Source organism: Sinocyclocheilus anshuiensis, unplaced genomic scaffold, assembly GCF_001515605.1.
Source record: "Sinocyclocheilus anshuiensis isolate Anshui unplaced genomic scaffold, SAMN03320099.WGS_v1.1 scaffold613, whole genome shotgun sequence".
Classification (NCBI taxonomy): Eukaryota; Metazoa; Chordata; class Actinopteri; order Cypriniformes; family Cyprinidae; genus Sinocyclocheilus; species Sinocyclocheilus anshuiensis.
The window spans coordinates 78328-101422 of record NW_015536487.1 but is presented as its reverse complement, the minus strand read 5'-3'; the positions used below and the strand labels follow the sequence as shown (position 1 = coordinate 101422).

The following is a 23095-nucleotide window of genomic DNA, read 5'->3' as shown; positions in this document are numbered from 1 at the left end:
TTCAGAAACAGAAAGTAGTGCAGCTGCTTTGTTTACAGGGTTTCTGGGGTAACGGCTGCATTTAAATGAATAAATATTATTATTATTTTTATTATTATTTCTGCAGTTTAGCGCCATCTGCTGTCAGAGAGTGAAAGTGCGTGTTAATCCAGAGCGTCTCTCACATGTTCCGCCATGTGCTTCTCGTTCGGCTTATTTACATCAGAGTGCGCACATGTCTTAGCATACAGCGGTGTTGTGCATTTTGACCAGTTGATGGGAAAAGTATTCTTAAAATGCATTCAAAATTCTAAATAATTTGTAATATATAATTATTCACGGTATTTAGAAGTGCCCAAGATAACAATATCGTGCATATTCATTACCGTGATATATCGCATTACCGAATACTGGCACAAGTCTACACGTGACATAACCGAATAGAAATCAAACACAGAAAAGGTGTCCTGATGTTTGTTGTGGTTGGTTAGGAGTAGGACAAAAAACTGAAAGACACGAAAGAGATATTTTGATTATTTTGCACCTGGCTAGGGGACCGTGTAAGACTAGAAAAAAACTCATGAAATCTACATCAATACAGCCATATTAACCATTTTATTATTAACAACTGTTTGGCATATTTTTGCAATTGCAAATTCTTTTGCTTCCCATTAAGATGCATGTAATCAAATCTTATGTCAAACAGGATCAGGCCATTCTATTGAAACAGTTCAATCAAGTCAATCAAAACTTTCAGTCAATCAAAACTCATTCAGCTCTGACTGTATTGAACACTTCAGTTCCACTGTTTCTGTATTATAGATTATAGGAATCAGTGTTGGGTTTAACTAGTTACTAAGTAATTAGTTACTGTACTTTACTTTTCCCTTGAAAAAGTAAGGGATTACTCTTACTTTTTCTGTAATTTAATTACAGGTAGTTCTTATGTAATTGAACTTAATACTGTGTATAGACTGTAGATACTTTGGTGAGTTAATAAGAATATTGGTAACACTTTAGTGTCCAATTCTCACTATTAACTAGTTGGTTATTAGCAAGAATATTACTGGGATATTGGCTGATTATTATTACTTAAAAAGAACATATTAATGCAGGGCTGTCCAAACTCGGTCCTGGAGGGCCGGTGTCACACACACACACACACACACACACACACACACACACACACACACGCATGTCTCTTTGCTGAGCCACTGCGGTCTCGGTGAATCAGCAGCATCCACAACTGAATGGAACAATGGAAAAGTGTTGAACTTGAAAATTGTTTATGCGAGAGTGCACTTGCTAATTGAAGGCGGATTGTATAACGAAAGTCACGAGACCTATTACTCTCTATCCAGTCACGTTGATGGATAAAAATAAGATTAAAATAAGCATGTAATGACCACAAACGGAGGAAAATAGTGGAGTAAAAGTACCGATACATCACTTAAAATGTACTCAAAAAAGTACAATTACTGATAAAAACTACTTAATTACTGTAACGTGAGTATTTGTAATTCGTTACTACACACCCCTGGAAATGCCTCAGTGTTTTTGTCCATACAATGAAAATCAATGGCCACAACCTTCAAAATATCTTCTATTGTGTTCCACAGAAGAAAATCAGTCATACAGGTCTGGAACAACATTAGTAAATGACGACAGAACATTTTGGTGAACTATACCTTAAAGTAACCTTTCACATCTGAAATGTTAAAAAGTGGTTAGCGCTAGATGTTTGCTCCAAAGCAGGGTTACTACCGCCAAGATAATCCAGAATGATTTTAACACTATTAATGGGTTAATGATTTTTTTTTCTTATAATACTTTATTCATATGAGGGATAAAGGAACATGGGTAGAAAAAATGGGAAACCCGTCAGTCCATTTATCTTTTGAGAATACATTCTGCATCATTGCTTCAATGGGAGTTAACAATTTCAAAAGTCTACAACCTACATTAAGTGACATCCTCCAGGTCCTTGTTATTAAATTTTCTCAATACATTTTTATGTGGGTTCCTGATCATTAGCATGTGTCACATTATACTCACTTCCTGTTTCGATTCTGTACAGACTGCTGCTGTTGAATCTGCTGCTGTGAAGGAGCGGGCCGTTTACGACTGGCTTCCATGGCTTGATTGGTGAGTCCGGGCCGGACAGCAGGACTTCCTCCAAATGGTGGTCCTGGAGGCCCCATTGGGGCCCCCTGATGAGGCATTCGTGCTCCTGATGGCATACCGGGCCGCTGAAAAAAGGTGACAACAAAAAGATAGACATAAGAAACTGACTTGGAGAACATTTACATTAGGGATGTTCATTTCGGTTATTTTTCCTAACCAACAACCGACGCTCGTTAACCAATTTTTAACCGTAAACCGACAAGATTATTTTAAATTAGAATTGAATTAAATTAGAAAGGATAAGTGTCTGTGACCCGTTAAAAAATATTAACATTTGTTTTCCGGGGATAAAAGCAGCAAACAACAGAACAAGAGGATTCACATGGTCATATCATATCTCACCACGCACCTGCAGCGCTTCTGCCAGCGGAGAAAAACATAATATATATATCGAATAAATAGGCCTATACGAGAAACTTAGCCTATTTTTACTTAAATAATAAATTAAGAAAATGAAAGAAAAACTGTGCAACAAGTAGCCAAGAATGCAGAGTTTCGGTTCATTTTTGTGCTGCGTGAAAGGAAACCAGACGACAGAAAGCAGCATCCTATTTTTCTTTAGGCTTATTTTACAAAAGCACAAAGATTTGTTTTTATTGTGAATGTACACAAATAAAGGCAAACCTTTTACAATTCCAATTATCTTTAGGACTAAAAGGAGTAGTTGCTTCCACTGTTAGAAAGAAAAAACACAAGTGATTACGCCGGCGCCGCATGTCGCTTGTCGCTTATATATATATAGCTTCTTATATTTTTAATTCTTGTTCTTTTCTAAATACTGTTAATTGAAAGGATTTGTTATGGAGTGGGGGGAACTAAAATAGCCTAGCTATGTTTACAGTGTTTATTATAATGTTTGTAAACATTTCGCGTCGGCATTAGGCCTATTTCTGAATGAAATAATAAAATGCGACTTGTACGCAACTTATGTTTTTTCCCCCTAAAAAACTTTTTTTTTTTATACGCGTAGCGTATTTTAACCATGCAGCAAACCTTTTTAAATATTTTGATAAATGAATGAAAAAATAAATGATTAAATTACTTTTTAAACCGTTTAACTGATTGTATTAATCGGTCAAAATTCTTACGGTCGGTTAACCGGTTAAAATTAACATCCCTAATTTACATGATTAACATGTACTCTGAAACAAGAGATTACAGATATATAGTGAATCGGTATAATGATGCTTTTTAAACATACACATAAATAACAATCAGTTATAAATAGCTTACTTAAAAATAATTCAAAATGGAAATAAAAAAGTTTGAACAATGAAAAGAACATGTGCACATTTGTGTTTAGGTTAAGGTGAAGATGTAAATATCCGCCACTGTTAGACCTACAGTAACTTACTAGTACAACAGCAGCTGTTGCTTTCCTTAGCAGCAGCAACTCAAGTGCAATCTATTCAACACTTGTGACACCACACACAAAAGGTCACACATACAACAGTTCAGGACAGTGAAAAAATGACTTTGAAAGAGTAAACTCGAGTCACACTCATGTGCATAAATCTCCTGAGAACAGATGGTGAGTGTTTCAACTTTGCTTGATACAAACTCATGCTATTTAACTTTTAGATGCAATTTAAAGGGGTCATATGATGCGATTTCAGTATGTGGAAAATAATGTGTTTTTTTAACTTTAAAACGCATAAACACATTTCATTACACCAAATACACAAAATAATGCTCTTTTTAGCAGCATCATATGACCCCTTTAATTGCATTAGTTAGGTTGCTACTCTAATTACATCAGAATAAGCAATGGTTTTACTTATGGAAAAATAAAAATTTTTTATTGAAATTACAGGAATTGTTCACTATTGAACTAATTGAACTGGTCAATAAATAATGCAGACAAACTAATAAAAAAATGGTGTTGTCAATATGTTGGTAGAGTAACAAATATTCCACAGAATTTAACATCAAGTACAGAGATACACCACATATTAAACAGATACTAGAGATGTAGCTGCTTTGAAACATGACAAGAAAAAACACTTCTCTCCAGAAAATACTTATTTTCTTGGCTACTAATACAACTGGGAAGACATCAAATAATGGTTATTATCACGGTGTAAAAATCAGGGGGGCTATTATTACAGATATTTTTTTCTTGGTATTAAAGTCGCAGCCTAAGCTATCTGCTGAAGTAATTGATCATATATTATAGTGACATAATATAGCCTCCAATATATGGCTGCCAAGACAAGACAAATGAAGATGTTATTGAGAATGACAGACCTGATGGGTGCATAGGGAGTAAAGGAGTGAGACAATACAACTGATGGATGAAAGATAAAGTTTGCTATGATACTACACAACATGAAGGTAAGATGGACAGCAGGATAGGAATAGGTTAATGACTGCAGTAGACAGGATTTTCTTTAGAAAGAAAGAAAGCAGAGGGTTAGGATCATGGTGCTGGCAGTGAAATTGGACAGGCAATTTGAGAGCATGTCAAAGGTACGGCTTGGAGTGACAGAGCAAACACACAAATACACAGACAGACAGTGGTCAAAAGAACAGGTAAGGGAAACTCCAATCAGACAAAAATAAACAAATGTACTGCAAGAAGTGTACACTCCATGTCTTTCTAAAGTCATAATGAGAGGACAATGAGTTCAATGAGAATAACTGAAGTCATATCAAACAACAAAGACATGCTGAGGGAACAGATGAAAGAGAAAAGTCAGGCAGATATATAGTGAGAACGCAGGACACAACTGGATCAAATCAGGTGTAAAAATGCACTGAAGCATCACAAAGCATAAATTCAATTCAACGCATTGATTACAGAATTTATGAATTGACTGTAATTATAGCCTTATTCCATGCATTACGACTTAATTTCTCATTTAAAACACAGTTCTGGACCTGTTTTCAGTTGCACCTCTGCAAGAGATGTGTCTTCAGTGTATATCTGAAAATGCTTATGAATCATTCATACCACAATAATCAAATCAAATTCACTGACATTAATTATAATCATCATCAAAGGAGGCTGTTGTCTTTTCAGTTGACTTTGAGAAACATTTTCTTCAAATTCGGATTCATAGTCTCAAAAGTAACATTTTTTACCAATTTGTAAACAGAATTGACTGAAAATCACAAATATGTTTATGAATATCTCCAGTTATTCTGTAAAGCTTGTCTGGGGATGGAGCTTAATGAAGGGTCATTACACCAGCATTACTGTATATGCCTGAAATATCATTTCTTAGGGCTGGCTCACAACAAAGTAACCCATTTTTCCAGTCCATTGTGCTACTTTTTCATTGTTTTTCTATGTAAATGTGCACTAGACAGATGTGTTTTTTAGTTGCACTCAAGTCTTTTGTGGCATCTCGCACATGACACTTTTAAAAAACATGTCTTGAGACTCCCCTGACCGCATCTTGTGTTTTCCAAAGCAAAAATGCATTCTGTGTACAAAGTCGCCAAAGAACCACTAGAGAAGATCTGAATCTGTCAAGCTCTGTTTCTAATGGTGTGAACTAACCATTTGACATAGTTATGTTAAACAAGATTACTTTCACCTTGTGGCTGCGGTGTGAGAAACCTCACCTATGCACTTCGGTTAAACAGGAAGGGCTCACACTGAACTGCTGCAGATGTGGAACAAATGTGTGAGAGTAACAACTAACTGCTGATTTTGGGTGGTTTTGTGTTTAATTTATACAAAGGAAGTGACTGTGATGTACCCATTAATGATGTAGCTCACGTGGGCTTGAAGCTGTGTTATGTCTGCAGGTCAGGAGATTGATGAAGTGAACTCTAGACTGTTGTGAAATAAGAGCAGGCTGTGCAGAGAGCATTGAGTTGCAGGCTAATGAAAGACAATGACTTACAATGAGATATTTAGCATTCGATAAGGCCACACACTTGCAGGTGTAACATTTCTGTTATTCCCTGAATGCTGCAGATAAACACTTTCTCTGTCTCTCAGTCTGATGTGCTGCCAGATGCTTTTAACGGTCTTTGTCTGCTGTTGAGCGGTCTTACCGTTACATTAACACAGGAAAAACTGAGCAGCAGGAAAAATTATCATGTTTGATAGCTAGAGAGGAATAAAAGAGCCTTTCATCAGATTCCTCGTTTTCGGAGTAGCGGGTTCGCCCATGAACAAAAACCGGAACATTTCAATAGTCCTGAAATGGACCACTTAAAATAGTTTAAACAATTACTGTCCTTTGCTGTCTCTCTCTGTGTGGCTGCTTTGTTCACAAACCACTTTGAATATAAATTTGGATGCAGGTAGGAAGGAAAACATTTTATTTGGAATATTTTCCAGCAGTCACACCATGTGGATTTGCACTTCAGAGAAAGTGGCAGTGTTTGTGCTGTCAATCAGCTTTGACTGATGAGCACACTTCTGCTCGATTCCTGCTGATAACTTTTTGCTGAAGAACACGCTCGTCCCTCTGGAGTTTCTTTGCTTGCTGTTAATATGACAACTGCACAGACATCTGATTGGACAGATGGCATTATTTGACTCCTGTGCTTTCCACGAGTTCCTGAAAATGTTTACATAGCAACGAATAATCAGACTGACAATTTTCAAGTAAACATCTCAGTCCATCCAATTGAGCTGGTTTTAAATGAAATTATGTTTTGATTTAAAGGGGCAGTGCAGATCTCCAATAATAGTAACATTTTAGCTGTGTAAACCCTTGAATCCAACAACTTACGTGGGTTTATTTACATCTTGCCTATGTCTTATAAACTTATCTTTGTCTTAGAAACTGTTAAATATGCGAGTCTGATTGCAAAGTTTAGGATTAATATGAACATAACTTTCAGAATCTAAAATCAGATTCATTCAGAACATACACAGGACAAATGGAAGGTACATTGGATGGTTTTAAAATCATATTGCAATGTTTCACAATATGATTTGTTCTTTGAAGCAACAAACAAAATAGGGTAAAAGTCGTAGTGATTGGACTTATTTTGTTTTGTTGTTTTCAAAGTGTATTACAGTACAACTGATACGTAATGTGTAAAAATGCTGTTACTCCTCTTCTCACTGTATTTTACCATAGTAGTAAGTTTGCTATGTTTAAAGTGAACTGGAATGAGAGTTTCCGCTCCTAGAGTGAAACGACCTTTAGGTCATCTTTATTTATCCACACAGTTACACAGTAAGACTGAGTCTGTCATTAACCAAGACTGTGTGTTTTATTTTGTGCCTGACAGAGAAGGAGCAAATAAAACAGATTACCAGTAATGTGTATTAGAGAAACACTGAAACTGTTTGACACCTAATCGGAACTCAACATTGAGCCTAAACTAAACGCCAGGAAGTGGAGATCAAAAAAATAAATAAAATTAAATTAAAAAATTAAAAAAAAAAAGGACCGAAACAGAATATGCATAAAACTAACAACAAGTCATTGTCGACAAGTCAACAACAAACTTTGAGTACTAATTTCACTCATACTAGCAGATGTTTAAACTGTTACTTAATTGCAAACCTTGATGTGTACGGACTGTTCCTTGCCTTGGGAACAAGGCTGAACCACCACATTCTTGCAGTTCAAACATACAATGTCATAACAAAGAATATACAGTATAACTTTCATATGGCAGGCTTCAGACTGAGTGCAGCAGAGAAGCAATAAGGTGAACAATAGCAAAGGTCAGGCTGGGGTAATTCAGAGAATACATGAGTCCAGAAAGAAACACAGAAGATGCAGAGGAGAACAACACAGGCATAGGAGAGGACATAAAAGGAGATGAAGCCAAAATAAGGAGTGGGAAACATTTGCCCAGGAACAATCAGTGCTTCGTCAAGGTTAATTAGTCTGCAGAGGCAACACCATCATTTTCTTCATTCATCATCCAGACTCAGCATTTATGTGTTGTTATGTGAAGTTATGTGAAGCAGCTTAATGCAGAACTAAGGCAAATAGTGAACAAAAGGTTGTTTATGAAGCAAACCAAGACCATTACTGAAAGTGGAAAGTCTTCAGTTACAAAAGAAAAAATAACACAAGCACATACTAGAATTAATTAACCAAGGAACTTATTATACACTATCATTCAAAAGTCTCCAAGGTTTTTGTTTTGGATAGAAGTCTCTCGTGCTCACCAACGGTGCATTTATTTGCTCAAATAATACAGTAAAAACAATAATATTGAGAAAATTTAATTGAACTGTTTACCGTTTTAATATATTTAAGTTTATTATATAAGATGTAATTTATTCATGTGACGGTAAAGCTGAATTTTCAGCAGCCGTTACTCCAGTCTTCAGTGTCACATGATCCTTCAGAAATCATTCTAATACACTGTGGATAATATTATTATCCATGTTTTTGTGGTGATACATTTATAGTATTCCTTGCTGAATAGAAAATAAAAAAGAACAGCATTTATTTTACATAATCTTTTATAAATGCCTTTACTATCATTTTTTGTCAACTGAAAGCATCCTTCATGAATTCAAGTTTTCATTTATTAAAAAAATCTTCTTGAGCCTAAACTTAAATGAAAATGTATCTGACTAATCTCTATATCTAAATAATATACTAAAAAACATGAATACTCAAAAGTAAAAGAAACAGACACCCAACTAATGAAGCTCTTCAGAAATATCATAGTCTGCCATACATGCAATAATAGTAAAAATAATTATTATTAACATAGCACCTTTTTAAAACCCAATGTTGCTTGACAGAAACAATCATATCAAGAATAAAATCACAGCACACAAGAAACACACGAAAAGCAAAACTAATAGACAACAAAAAGCAACAAATAATGAAAATGCAGTTTTGTGCTTACGCTCACTCTACTACAAACTGCTTTTTACTTCAGTTTGATCTGCTCTGGCTAGACAAAGCCCTGCTAATCATAAATAAAAGATTACACCGCTACTGTGCTGTATGTACACAAAGGTTTTAGACAATAAGTGGATCTTTACAGCCTCTTCTGCATCAAACCTTGAATAGTGTCACATGGGAAACAGCAGTCCGTGTTACAGTGCTATTAGTAGTAATAATTACTACTCGCTACTAGTGCATCCTTTGGCGCTAAGACTAGCTTGAATTTTTAATGAATGACATGACAACAGACACGCTAATCTACACAGTAGATGTTATCCGAAGCACTTGATGTGTTCTTGGAGTTGTAATAACAGTGTGTTGAGTCACAGAGCGGCTTGTGTTTTGAATGAAAGCGCCCATCACCTTAGGCACGCTGCCAAACGCATGCAGCCTCCAGTGACCAAAGTGGCTACCTTTCGCCTTTCTTTCACGTTCGCCGATCCGTCTCGCTCTTTTTTTTCTTACATGCTCATCTCCCTCATTCGCCTCTTCTCCCCACCCCGTCTCCGCTTCAAAACGAAGAGCGGCGAGGAGCCGGGATCCGGAGGAGTGGAAATAACCTTCACATGGACACCGTTCACCGCTATCAGTCAAACGCACGGGCTCTGTCTGTAGCTGAGCTCACACACACACACACACACACACACGCACGCGCGCGCCAAGAGGGTACGTACCACTCCATGGACGAGGAACTCAAATAATTTGCTCTTGGTGGCTTTGCGAGCTCCTCCAGCGGTCTCCTCCGAAGCCATTTCCCTCTGGTCTCCCTCCACTCTGGTTTTCCCTCTCTTTTGTCTTTCCCTCTCCCTCACCTCTCTTGCTTTACACCCTTCGCTCACCTCCTCAACCCCCCTCCGAGGCTCCCTGCTCCACTTCCCTTACTTTCTGCTTTCTCTCTCTCCGTCTCGGAGTGTGCTGCCCTGTCGAGTCTCTCGCTCTCGCTGTGTCTCTCACGCTTGCGTTTGGTTGAGCTGCCTTTCAGGAGCCCGGCTGCGAGAGAACGTGGGGGGGTTGAGAGTTGGGGGTCTTTCAGGGGGGTTCCTGCTGGCCCACCATGACTGTCCCCCCTCCCCCTTTTACAAACACACTGACTGAAAAGCACACACGCTCACAGGCTGCTGCAGCTGTTGCATTACATTGGTAGATAAGGGAATGCTCGCTGACTGGTTGCTCACAGCCCTGCTGCGGTGTAGTTAGTCTCGCCGCTAACCAGACCCCTCCTCCTCTGCCTTCAGTACTGCTTTCTCTCCTGTCCTTTGCTGCAGTCAAACCCAGCAATGCTTGGAATACGCTGCTCATTCTCAAAAAAAAATGGAGGGAGGTTTCTTAAAGCAGCAGCAGTGAGGAAAAGCTGCCCAGTTTTAGATTGAGGTGGAAATAAAACAGGCTCAGAGAGCACTGAAGGCCTATTTTTTTTACTCTACCTGTCATCTTGAGCTTTTTAATTTGCTGTCTGTCGCAATTAAATACTAATACCTTCAATAATTTCCTGATCTTCCTTTTCTGTCAGATAAATTTTGCTGTATTAATGAAATATGTGCCGTTAAAAATGACTCGCCATCTGTGATAATGAACAATTACAATAACTCCAGGATCTTCCCATTGTGCAAAAAAAGCGCAATATCCAATACACTATACTTCTATTTAGCAAGATTATTTTGTACATACATATTTTGTCTATCTTGCCTACTGTGTACATATGAAGAGTTCAGATGCAAAAGCCATCTGAATTTTTTTTCTAAAATTTGTATTTTTCACAGGCTCCTATGTTTATGTTGTTTTTTTTTTCACATTAATGGCAATTAAAAAAAACCTATTCATTGCCATTAAAGTGAAATTACTGAACCTACACATAGGAGCCTGATAAAAATGCTAATTTTAGAAGAAAATTTCAAACGGCACTTAGAGGCTTTTGCATCTGAACTCTTCATATGTTGATTGACTAGTTTTATGGGGTATATGTCAAACGTCACCTGACCAAAGCAGAAAACAGGTCTCATCGCATCCGCTTGTCGGAGAAAGTGTTAACAGCAGTATGAACTGAGGGTGATATCTATGGACTTTTATGGTAATCAACTATCAACTAAATCAAAGCGTCGAGGCCAGAATAGGAAGTTTGTTGAGCATAAGCATGTTGAGCATGTTTTACGGTTTTTGTAATTTTTTTTTTTTGGTGTGTGTACTGGAAGCTTCACCAAGACAAATTCCTTTGTGTGTGTGTAAACATACTTGGCAATAAATCTGATTCTGATTCAGCTGTCGTCTCATTCCCTTACTCATTTGACGAGTCAGTTCCTCAGACGTCCATGTGCCTGATTTCCCCATAACTTCAAACCTATGAACTAACAACATGAATTCAAGTAAATATTATCAAAATATCCTCTACCATCCAGCTATACTTCTTTATAAAACTGTCTGAGCTATTTTGCACAGAGCACATAAGTGGTACCTGTTACTTTCTCAGTGCTAATAATATTAAACCATTTGCTCTGTCACTGTGTGAGTACAGCATGTGAATGATCAATCCAGCTATAACAAATATTAACCATATTTTCCCAGTTTAATTTTTCTGAACTGGAAATATTGTTTCTATGAGGTATTTTAAATACTATTTGGTCACTGGCATGTAATTACATTTACTTTTAGTTATTATTCAGCACTTTAAGCACAGTCTATTTTCCCTACAAATTATTAAAATGTTTCAGCCAAAACTTCACTTTCAAACACTGATTGACGCAACTAATTTTTGATTTTTTTTTAAAAATGTCAGATTTCCCACATCTATTTGAACACATTCAAAAATGACTACAAAAATAAAGATTTTCTTTGTTAAAAAGATAGTTCACCTAAAAATGAAAATTCTGTCATCATTCACACACCTTTATGTTGTTCCAAACCTGTATGAGTTTTTTATTCTGTGGAATATAACAGAGGATATTTTGGAGAATGTCTCTGAGTTCTCTGTCCATACACTGATGTCAGCGGGGTCCAACATTTTTCTAAATATTTTCTCTGTGTTCCTCAGAAGAAAGAATGACCTAAAGAAATTGCTTTGTCTACGTCACTGTCAAACAGAAGGATTGTAGATGGCTTATATACTGTTACCTCGTGTACAGTGTAAAAATACAACACTGCTATTCAGTAAAACAGCACTCTGATAGTGCTTAATCAATTTTTTTATATTAACATGTGAAGGTGTTAAAATGTCGGCCCACTTTAAGTTTAGGCATATTTAGAATTGAGGGTAATAATTTAAAAACTGAGCACTGAAAATCCTTATTTGTTGACCTCTAACCTAAATATTGGTTGTTTTTTGGGTCTTAAAATTTCTGTTTTTTCCCCCAAAACAAACAAAAAAAGTTAATTAATATTTTTAAAGTAAAATTGTTAAATACATTTTTACTTGAAATTGTCACTAATTTCATGTCTCTGAAAACAGCTTTGTGGAGGAGGCTTAGCACAAAAAATCCTCCCAGTCACAAGTCGTCTCCCATCCCCCTTGACTTCCCATTTGCTAAACTCTAAAAGAGCAGTGAATGCTAAATTATTCATGAGGTGTTTTAAATGACAAATTTCTTTGTGTGGTAATTGGTAAATGACAGCTGAAAACCTTTACACCCGGAGCCTTCAAATTAGGAACATCTGTCAAGACATGGATTTTTTTTTATTTTTGGAATAACACTCAACAGTGAATCATGCAAAACCAGAAATTTTCAAAAGATGATGTAGGGTTGTGTTAAAACAATCAAGTGTCAAATTGTTAAATAATGCATTAAGAACTTGATAGACTGACAAACTGAATTTAATTTTCTCTGGTATTTTGTTACACTTAAGTTCAATTGTTAGCACTGTGTTTTGACATTTGAAAACAACACTAAAATATGCTGTTTAAATAAGCATTCAGTGTTGCAGAAACTTTAAGTTTACACAGATGTAGAGGGATTGCCCTAACAAGGACATAACTGACAAACTACTGGCTACAACCTGTGAATCACAAAACTTATGACCACATTGTCTGGCTAAAAACTCCAAAGTTAATAAATCAATATCAATATTCATGCTATGATTCTGATGGAGATCTGGAATATGAAGACTAAACACCTTTCTAAAATCCAAACCAAATGCCTAAATTAGGAAAAATACCCAAAGGTTTGGTTACAAAAGGCCATTGTGTGTGGAATAATCATAAAGTGTCTAAAGGTCATTCATCAAAACTCTACGCATTAACAAGAAGGAAGTTTATATATAAAAGATGCCAGAGAGACTGAGAATAAGGTACATCAGTCAAACTGTGACACTGTCACACAAAGACACATTTTTGATACCGCTCAATATAATATATTAAGATGGTTTTATGTCTATATATTTGAGTTTTAATGGTTTTACATGTTGTCTTTGCCATTTTAATCCTCTTAATCATTTTAATGTGTGGATGTCTATAAATGTCCATGGGTCTGCCGGTCATGTGATTAATTAAACGTCACATTTTGGCGTTGTCTCATCTTTTTAAAACACTTATTTTACCTCACAGTTTAATCTGACCCCATTTTAAACCCATGTAATTCGACCAATAAGGCAGAGCATTACTAAATATATCTCTGTGTAACACAGGCCTTTATGGGAGAGTGGCACAAAGGAAACAGTTACCCAAAATGAAAGCATGCCTGGACTCTAGAGTCTGCCAAAAATCATAATAATGACCAATTGTGGGGTGGGAAGTGATTTTGTGGTCAGAAAAGAGAAGTGGTGATGTGTGACACAAACCTAACGCTGACTTAAAAAAAGAAACCATCAGCAGTCACATACGATTACAATGCACAGAAAAATAATTTGAGAGGTCCTGTTTTTGTCTGCTCAAAGTCTAGGGGGAAAAAACACACAAAAAATGTTTTTGGTGTGGCACTGTGACCCCATTTTACTTTTGATCACCCCATTTCAGGATGTAGTTCTACAAAAGCATCTCATCAAAGAGCTGAAAAGATGTGGTGGTCTTAGTACCCCTTTGAGCCCCCACCAAGTCTCCCTTTTCCCATTACAGCTCTGCCAAACGCTCAGGTCCCATTGACTGGGAGGTGAAGGGGGTGGGGGAGCTTTGTGGGGTAGGAAGAGAGATTGTGTGTGTTTGTCTATTGTTGGAGACTGCGGGACAGTTTGACCTCAAGTTGCAGTTTTAGGTTTCTCCTGCAGAGGTCTGTATACGCCTCCCAGTGAAACGATTGACTAATCAATGTGCCAAAGCACAGAGGCATCACATTCTCAAACAGTGAGTCTAGGGATGGAAGTCTGAGACAGAGTGAATCATTTCAACTCCTAAAACACGTATTTATGTACTGATTAGGTAACGGAGGAGGAAAAAATAGGGGGAATGAGCATGAACAATCGAAGATCAAATGTTGAATCATATAGATAAAAAAGTGATCTAAAAATCTAATAAAACTAATAAAAAAAACTCTAATATTGTCCAATAATCTACCAATAATATACATTTAAAACAAGCTGAGAACTTTTCATGAATCACAAAATGCTGTTTCATATATCAGTAATTCAAGCGGCACAATAACCCAATGAAGATATGACCGTTTTCTTGATTCAGCTCAGCCTCCTTCAAGTATACAAACTTTCTGAATGTTCATACATTAAAAACTTGTATCCTGGGTGGTCCGTTTTCAGACTAAATGCACTCTTGGCAAAATAGCCAGTAGCCAAGCCAAACAGACGATTTGAAAATAAAAGCAAGCTACCCTTTTCATTTAAAGACCAAAGCAAATTTGACGTGATTCTGGATTACAGTGAAAGTAATAACATCTAAGCTCAGTTATTTGCTATATTTGCTGCAGAAGGTACTATAAATTACTGTGTTTAAACTGATGTTCCAAACTATGCACTTGAGTTTGAGCATCTGGCAAATTTAATATTCAAATCAACAAAGAATAACAGAATCAAAGTAAACCTGTAATAATAAAACTAGAAATTTGCTACAAAGACATTGTTAATTTGTAAGAACATGCTTTCATGGAGAAATGCAGAAAATATTAAAAGGCAGCAGGATTTTGTGCTGTACTTGACTAAAAACCTCAATCCTCTGTCTTCTAGAGTTCCTGGCAAGACCAGCTTCTCCGTCTCTCGGAAAAACAAAACTGTGGAGAAGAACTGTTCTCATCTTATAATCCGTATAAAAAATGAATAAACGTCTCATTTGGGATCCACAATAGTTTCAGGACAAACTGTTCTCTTAAATTGTAAATAATATTATATAGCTGATGATAGCTGCAGCTTATGACTATAAATATGATAAACAACAAAGGTAAATCAATTTAAAAGTATTTTACATATTAAAAGTAGTTTACATATTAAAAAAATAAGACTATATCTTACAATAATACATTTTAAAATAATTATAAAGAGAATTCCTTAGACTGTTAGCGTGTTTTTTATAACTAGCAAACTCTTTAATTAATTTAATTTAATATAACTTGATACCTTATGATATATGCGACCAATCAAAAGTATGCAGTCAGTACATTTTTTAATACATTTTATAAGCTAAGAAGCACTAAATTGATCAAAAGTGACATTTTGAAATGTCTATTCATCAAAGAATGCTGAAAAAATGTATCACAGGTATCACAAAAATATAAAGTAGCACAACTGTTTTCAACACTGATAATAAGAAATGTTTCTTTAGCACCTAATCATATTAGAAAGATTTCTGAAGCATCATAACGTTGAAGACTGGAGTAATGGCTTCTGAAAATTCTGCTATGCCATCACAGAAATAAATGACTTTTTAAAATATTTTACATAGAAAACTTATTTTAAATTTTAATACTTCACAATATTACTGCTTTTACTGTATTTTTGATCAAACAAAGGCAGACTTGGTGACCATGACTTTTTCATAACTTTAAAAATCTTACTGATCTTAAACTTTTGAACAGTAGTGTATAACGCATTGTAAAATATTTTAAATGTTGTGCATGTATTGTATTGCACACGACTGAAAATGTAGATAGACCAATGCAATCTAAGCAAAACTACCAGAACATGAAACAGATATTGTGTTTCTTTTATTTCCTTTTATTTTATTTCTTTCATATCTGTTCCTCTTGATCAACTCATAAATACACAAATACTGTACTTCTGTGTCTCTTTAACCTACATCCTTCATTCTCATTCTGTGTATGTGGACAGAGAGACAGGATGGACAGAATGAGGCCAGAGACAGTGAGGGTCCAATTGAGCCTGCTATAAAGAACGCCTTTCAAATCTACATATTACAACACAAAGGTGAACATTCATGTCCTTTGATTGCATAACAGACATGCAGAACATCCAAAAAGGCATCAACTCCATGTGTCAGATGCCAATTCAGTATGGATTAACAATAACGAGCCATTCAGAAAACCCAGACTCTCTCTCTTCCCCTCGCTTACTCGGGTGGTGGGGGAAGCACTAAATGGGATATTGAGCCTTTCTGCTATAAAAATGGGTCAGCTCTCGGTAAGCCAGACAGTCTGTCTCAGAGACGAGCAGAAAGTCAGGCGGAGCGGCACACTGCACTACAGACTCAATTGAGCCCCTTCTGAGTCCAGGACTTTAAAGAGATGTGTGCAGAGAGAAAGTACTGAGGCCCACTGCACAGCAGCCGCAGACTTAAAGTAACCAAAGCAATTCACCTGTAATTACACAAAAGGTCAGGGCTGTAATCAGTGTAATCAGAATATCAGCAATCAATATAGGGGTGGTTTAGCTCTGAACTGAATACCCTTCATGCAGGACAGTGATACAACCAGGGGTATCTAGTTTTTAGGGGCAACTGAACTCGACTGTCTGTCAGTGAGTGCCCAGCATTTTCATGCATAGAAAACAGCACAACTGTTTGTTTCTAATGGAAAAAAAAATAAAAATAACTATTATTATTGATAATAAAACTTAACCATAAGTTAAGCTTTCATTGTAATAATTGCTGCAGTGTTTTAAGATTTATATTTTCATAATTCATAATTATGCTTCTTAGTAGAAACATTTTTTTAGCCTTTGTGAAAAGGAACTACACTTAAGCATAGTTAAAAAAAATATTACCGAAATAATACATTTCAAAAGACTGTTTTTAAAACACTTCATTTCATGTTAAATGCATTTAAAAATATTGCATTGCTTATATTTACATTAAATGCAGCTGGCTGAACTTTTGAGTGATTTTCTGACCCACTTAAACAGGGCTTAAGTACATCTTTATGTCTCATATGCAATCTGGTTCAAGTCGAATGTACTGACAAGCATTTATAAAATAAGCTTTAATGTCATTTATATTGAAACTTGCATGTCATATTTTTAAATATATTTGTAATTACTAGTGCTGTCAAAATTAGCGTGTTAACGCAGGCGATACATTTTTCCAGTTTAACGGCATTAAAAATATTTAATGCAATTAACGCAGCGGCGGAATTAGGGTCAGCCACCCCACTCACAACTGCTGCTTCCAGGCCCGGACTGACCATCAAAATAAATGTTTGTAGCCTGTACCATTTTACTTGCTGAAGGGCACAGGTAAATATGACATATATATCACCAAGGCCGATATATCGGCATCGGCGGATAAGTTTTTCCTGTTTGGCCGATGCGTTCGAGGCGGGACTTTTATTTTGATGGTGCTGAGAACGGCAGCGCCTGAGCACACAGTGCTCACATTCTCCCTCTTGTTTGCTGTCACCCTTAACAGTTCTGTCTAATACGGATAGAAGTCTGTCTAATAATCAGATAGAACGGTTAAACAAAGGAATTAAAATGTATACAAAAAAAATTATAACGATTGCTTTTATATTATTAGTAATAGAAAGGCAAACATTATAATGCTTTATCGTTTGCCTTCAGCATTCAGCAAATATGCATTTACATTATTTAAAGAATTAAAATGTATACAAAAAAGTATTATAACGATTGCTTTTATATTATTAGTAATAGAAAGGCAAACATTATAATGCTTTATCGTTTGCCTTCAGCATTCAGCAAATATGCATTTACATTATTTAAACAAATCTTTGAATGTCTAATGAACATTTAATTTCACAAACATTGCAAACTTCAGCCGAATCCAGCTGTGAGATCTTGTGAAGGGTGCATTTGTATCCTGCATGATCGCGTGTTCTCTGCGTGACGGTCGGTCCGTGTGAATTGAATGCAGACAGGATGAGAGTTTATGGGATTAGATCTCTGCCACAATTCTGCGCGCGAAAGATCATATTTTGAGCGCGCAAAAGTGCGTTTTGCACGCGCGCGAACTGAGGTTATATATATATATATATATATATATATAAATAACATTAATATATTACATTTAAAATAAAAAAACAATATAAATCTTATTAACAGACAAATGTTAATATAACATTGTGCTGTCTTCAAAATATAATTTTGTTTGATGTTTTGTTATATTATGTAATGACATTCATATACTTTTTGGGTCCACTCTGGTGTCAAATAAATGAAAAATAAAGGTAAAATTCAAATACACTAACAGGCTTGGATTAAGCACAAATACGCATATAAATCAGAAATGCAAATACTGCAGGTGTCTTAACAAATGAGAAGACGCATTGTTGAGCTGAACAAAGGGCAGCATGACATGAGGCGTTTCTAGAATACAGCATTCAAATTCCTCACATTTAGACCTGCAGAAAGGCAGTGAAGGAGAAAAAGAATGAAAGAAAGCGAGTATTTAATAATCATCCCTTCATCTCCCTGCCTGCACTCTCACTTGTGAAAGAGCCAATTCTCCCTAAAGCTCTTGAGGTGTGACAGCTAGAAAAAGTGGGTCCTTGAATACTAATGGGATTTCTCTCACTCTCAGAAGATTGCTGGGCACTGAAGCAAACTTCTGTGATCCATTCTAAGTGTTGCTGGCCTCGCTGGAATTGTTTCCAGAGAGAATACAAGGCCTCGAGCTCAAAGACACACCTGCGACTTGGTACTTCAGAGTTTTTTTTTGTAGTACTTTGACCTGTAGTACTACAAAAAATGTCCTCATTTGCAACAACTGACTTAGCACTTTGAAGCTAATCTGGCCACACGGTGTACAATCCCCAAAGGTTAAAACATTTAACAGATGTCTCACTGAGAGACAGCAGACAGTACAAAAACTTCTCAAGCTTTACAGCACTGACTGTACAGCAACAAACTGTACAGCAATTAAATATAAAAAAATTACACAACTTTATCACAAATTACTGCACTTAAATTATTGTTTATCACACAAAGCTATCAAATGGCTTTAAAAAAACTTGAAGTGTAGTTTACATGTCATATGGACTACTTTAATGGTATCGTACTAGGACCAATTCATTTTTGTCATCTATAGAAAATAATCTGTGCTTTCAAAAAAGAAAAAGAAAATGTTGACTTTCTCGGCTGGGTTTTTAGAAATGCCTGAAATAACAATTTCAAACATTTGAGGAACCATGGGTATAGGCCTACTAGTTTATAGTCATCAATTATCTTGTTTATTGTAAATCATTTTAATTTATTGTAAATCTTTTTTTTTTTTACATGGCCCCTGTAAAAGACATGTGGACTGAGATATTCCTATTAAACTTTGACAAGCTATTACACAAATTATTCGGCTAAAATGTGTGTGTATTATAAAACTTGCCCCAAAGCATTAATAAGCACAAACATTTAAGAAATTAAATACATATTTTTAAAGAAATTAACACTTTTATTCAGCAAGGACACCATTAATTGATCAAAAGGGAGAGTAAAGAGAAAAACTGAAACGGAGGACTAAAGTAATGGCTACAAAATGTATTTGCCATCACAGGAATAAATTACATTTTAAAATGTTCAAATAGAAACATGTTTACAATATTACAGTGTTTACTGAATTTATCATCCAATTAACACAGCCATAAGAGACTTCTTACAAAAACATAAAAATCTTACAGACCGCAAACTTAAATGGTAGTGTATAAGGTTGACAAAGGTTGATCAAATCGTAATATAATTCTTTTATGCTTCATGATTAAAATAAAATAAATAAATAAAAAAGGGAGAATAATCCTATGGGGTTTGAATTACATAATGTTGAATAAATGATGACAAAATTAAAATAAATTTGTCCATTAGAATGCAGTGAGTAACCACACTGTTACTCACTCAAACTCACACACAACATTAGACACTGCATACAGACACAAAAAATACCATCAACGTTAAAGGCACAGCCTCAGCTCTCACAGAAACCAGCATTGGTTAGATTGGTCAACATGTACTATATGAGTGCTCCAGCATGCTCAGCCTATCTACAGTCAATGGCGGTGTAAAGTTCCTGCAGTGCATCCAAGCAGAAGCGATGCAGCAGTTACAGAGCATTCCAGCAGCATGCATCTCACCACAGCCCAAAAAACTTGTGTATTGCATGACTACTGAATACTCTTAATTAAAATAAATCAATAGTTGTATTCTGGTGATTTACTCAGCAACCATCTGAGATGGATATATGAGGAAAACAAAAATGGGAGGGAATTGCAACTCAACACCGTGATCACAAATGCTTTATCACAATATTATTTTGAAATTGCAACAAAAATAAGATATATGCTACAGGGAACTGACCTTTTATGAATCTGTGCCATATGCTATATATGCTGTTTTATAAAATAACACTTCTCTCATGAGGAAATTGTCTATAAACCTCCAGCTCTTTACTGGTATGAGTGAACAGACATTGATATCAGGGTCACTCCACTCGTATAAGAAACAGCTAAATTATGATGGAGCATCATAATATCAGTCCTTGTGGGGAATAAAAGCACATATTAAGAACTAGGTTACCCAAGAGTGGAAAGCAGAATGCACCCAATGCAATGAAGGACAGAATAAAATCAGAACACTCTCCTCTAAATAAATAAATATAAAAAAAATAATAAAATTTAAATTAAAAATATACAAAATGTAGCCAGTCATATTCATCCATGTCAATCTGCCTTTACACTTTTGACTGTAGCATGTAAAAAGTGCTTTCATCTATTTATTGTAAAAACACAGTCATGCTTACCGTCATTCAGATGTCTAGGACTATTACGTTTACAGCATATCTAAACTATTTTTAGTGACATCAAAACAGTCAGTACTGTATGTGCATGGTCACAAGGAAATTGGGCATTTTTCAGATCACTATGGAGGAAAACGATTTAAGTCAGAAATAATAAAGTTGGGTTCATATGAGAGTTACCACCCTTACAAACGCAACAACCAGATTCTAGATATCATAATGTGCTGCCTCATAGCATAGCATTAATATTTGATTTGACCTCTTGGCAAAGCCTGCACTGTTATTACCTTGGCATATATCTGTAATGATATACAGTATTTGAAAGTGGGGAAATTACAAATATTCCGTTTCAGAGAGTTCGAATCTGTAGGAGCATGAAATAATATATACACTTGAAAAAAAAAAATTTCACCAAATACATTTTTCATGACTACAATTGCTTATGACTAGCCTACTTGAAAAAGATTTCAGACTAGGCGGCGAAAGCCCACCACAGCCTTAAGTGCTGCTTTGAACCTCTCACTCCAGTCAGCATTATGATCATGAAGAACCCAGTGATGAAGAAGACAGGATTAACACGTGCACCAGTGTATGTATTCAGGACTAGTTCGTGTGTTCTGTCTGGCTTCATACACAGTCTCTTTCTGCTCTTTACATTGCCAAATAAACTAGATCCAGTCGGAAAACTCCCATGCGCACTAATCTGACTGTCTGTGATGAGATGGGCGGATTATACACCATCAGGACGGTAACAGACCGCAGACACTCAACACTGTTGATTAATAAGTGCCCTATGGAGCAGATTACATTCTTATGATGTTGCTGTAAATGTCCTACCTTCCTCTCCATGGCAGATGGTTACTGTGGCCGGCTGTTAAGGGCAGCGGAGGGCAGATGAAGAAGCGGATGTGTGTCCGGAGCGATGGAGATGAAGTTCTTTATAGCTGGAAGCACAAGCACACACACACTCCCTGTTGCTCGGTGCTGGAGTGACTGGACAGTCAGTGTGTGGCGAAGCAGCGGAGTGAGGAGGGGATGCAGCCAGAGACGGCGAGCGCTGAGGCGCAAGCGCGTTTACCCCGCCGCTTCGAATAAAACTCGGGATGTAGAGGGAGCGTCGTCAAATTACGCGCCGCTCCCCACAGTCAGTCACTCACACTTACCGGCGAAATACAGTGAGAACTTTATCGAACAGGCCTGAAATAGTACGCAACATGCGCATGAAAAGTCCGCCAAATATCTGCACGTGAAGATGCGAGTAAAGAAGAGATGGCAGTAAAGATTAAACGAGTTCCAAAAAGCAGTTGTCACAACGGCGGTAAAGTTAGTTTGACGTTTGACATTCATTAGACATTCGGGTTTTTTGCCAATTAAACTCTTTGCAGCTTTTATGTTTTGAGCCCAAACTAACTCAGATAGACATAAATATATGCCCTTTATGTTGCACAAGGCTTAATTTCTAGGAATTAAAAAAAAATTAACCATTTAAATTAATTAAACAATTTAACTACGTGACATTATAATATAAAACCAATACTGAAAAATTTAAGGGGGTCTGAATACTTTCCGTACCCACTGTATATATACATACATACACACAAACACACACACACACATATATATGTATGTATGTATGGTGCTTTACCTAAACATGGGAGCGTGATACAAATGCTCATTTTAGATCTCTACTTTTCATATGCTTTCAATATACACAAATACTAATGGCATCATTTTATAAATTAGCCCTGTGCATTATAGGGCATAATATTCTGAATATTTTACAGTTGGTTTGATACCTTTATCTCAAACGGTGTCATAGTTTAATTAATTTAAGTGGGTACAGCATATAAAACATATGAAAAATATGGTTTTAGTGCTATATATATAAAAACAATAAAGGCATAATCTGAAAAACCAAGCCTTGTGCATTATAGGGAATAATATTCTGAATATTTACAGTTGGTTTGATACCTTTATCTCAAACTGTCAGAGTTTAATTAATTGAAGTGGATAGAGAATAATAAACATGACAAATATGGATTCAGTACTG

The 23095-nt window shown here is 36.1% G+C and overlaps 1 protein-coding gene across 3 annotated transcripts in view; it reads right to left on the bottom strand.

The window, feature by feature from the left end:
- Positions 1 to 22136, bottom strand: part of smarcd3b (SWI/SNF related BAF chromatin remodeling complex subunit D3b) — a 34089-nt gene extending 11953 nt beyond the window's left edge. For 2 of the 3 annotated variants that reach the window (XM_016480726.1, XM_016480742.1), the window contains exons 1-2: positions 9671 to 10072; positions 2035 to 2228 (exon numbers count right to left, since the gene is read on the bottom strand). In XM_016480726.1, the coding sequence (XP_016336212.1) occupies positions 2035 to 2228; positions 9671 to 9748 (272 nt within the window). In that variant the 5' untranslated portion in view covers positions 9749 to 10072. Of the gene's footprint in view, positions 1 to 2034; positions 2229 to 9670; positions 10073 to 21882 lie in introns of those variants that run through there. The other variant, XM_016480734.1, reaches the window with a different exon arrangement.
- Between the last annotated feature and the right edge of the window lie 959 nt (positions 22137 to 23095).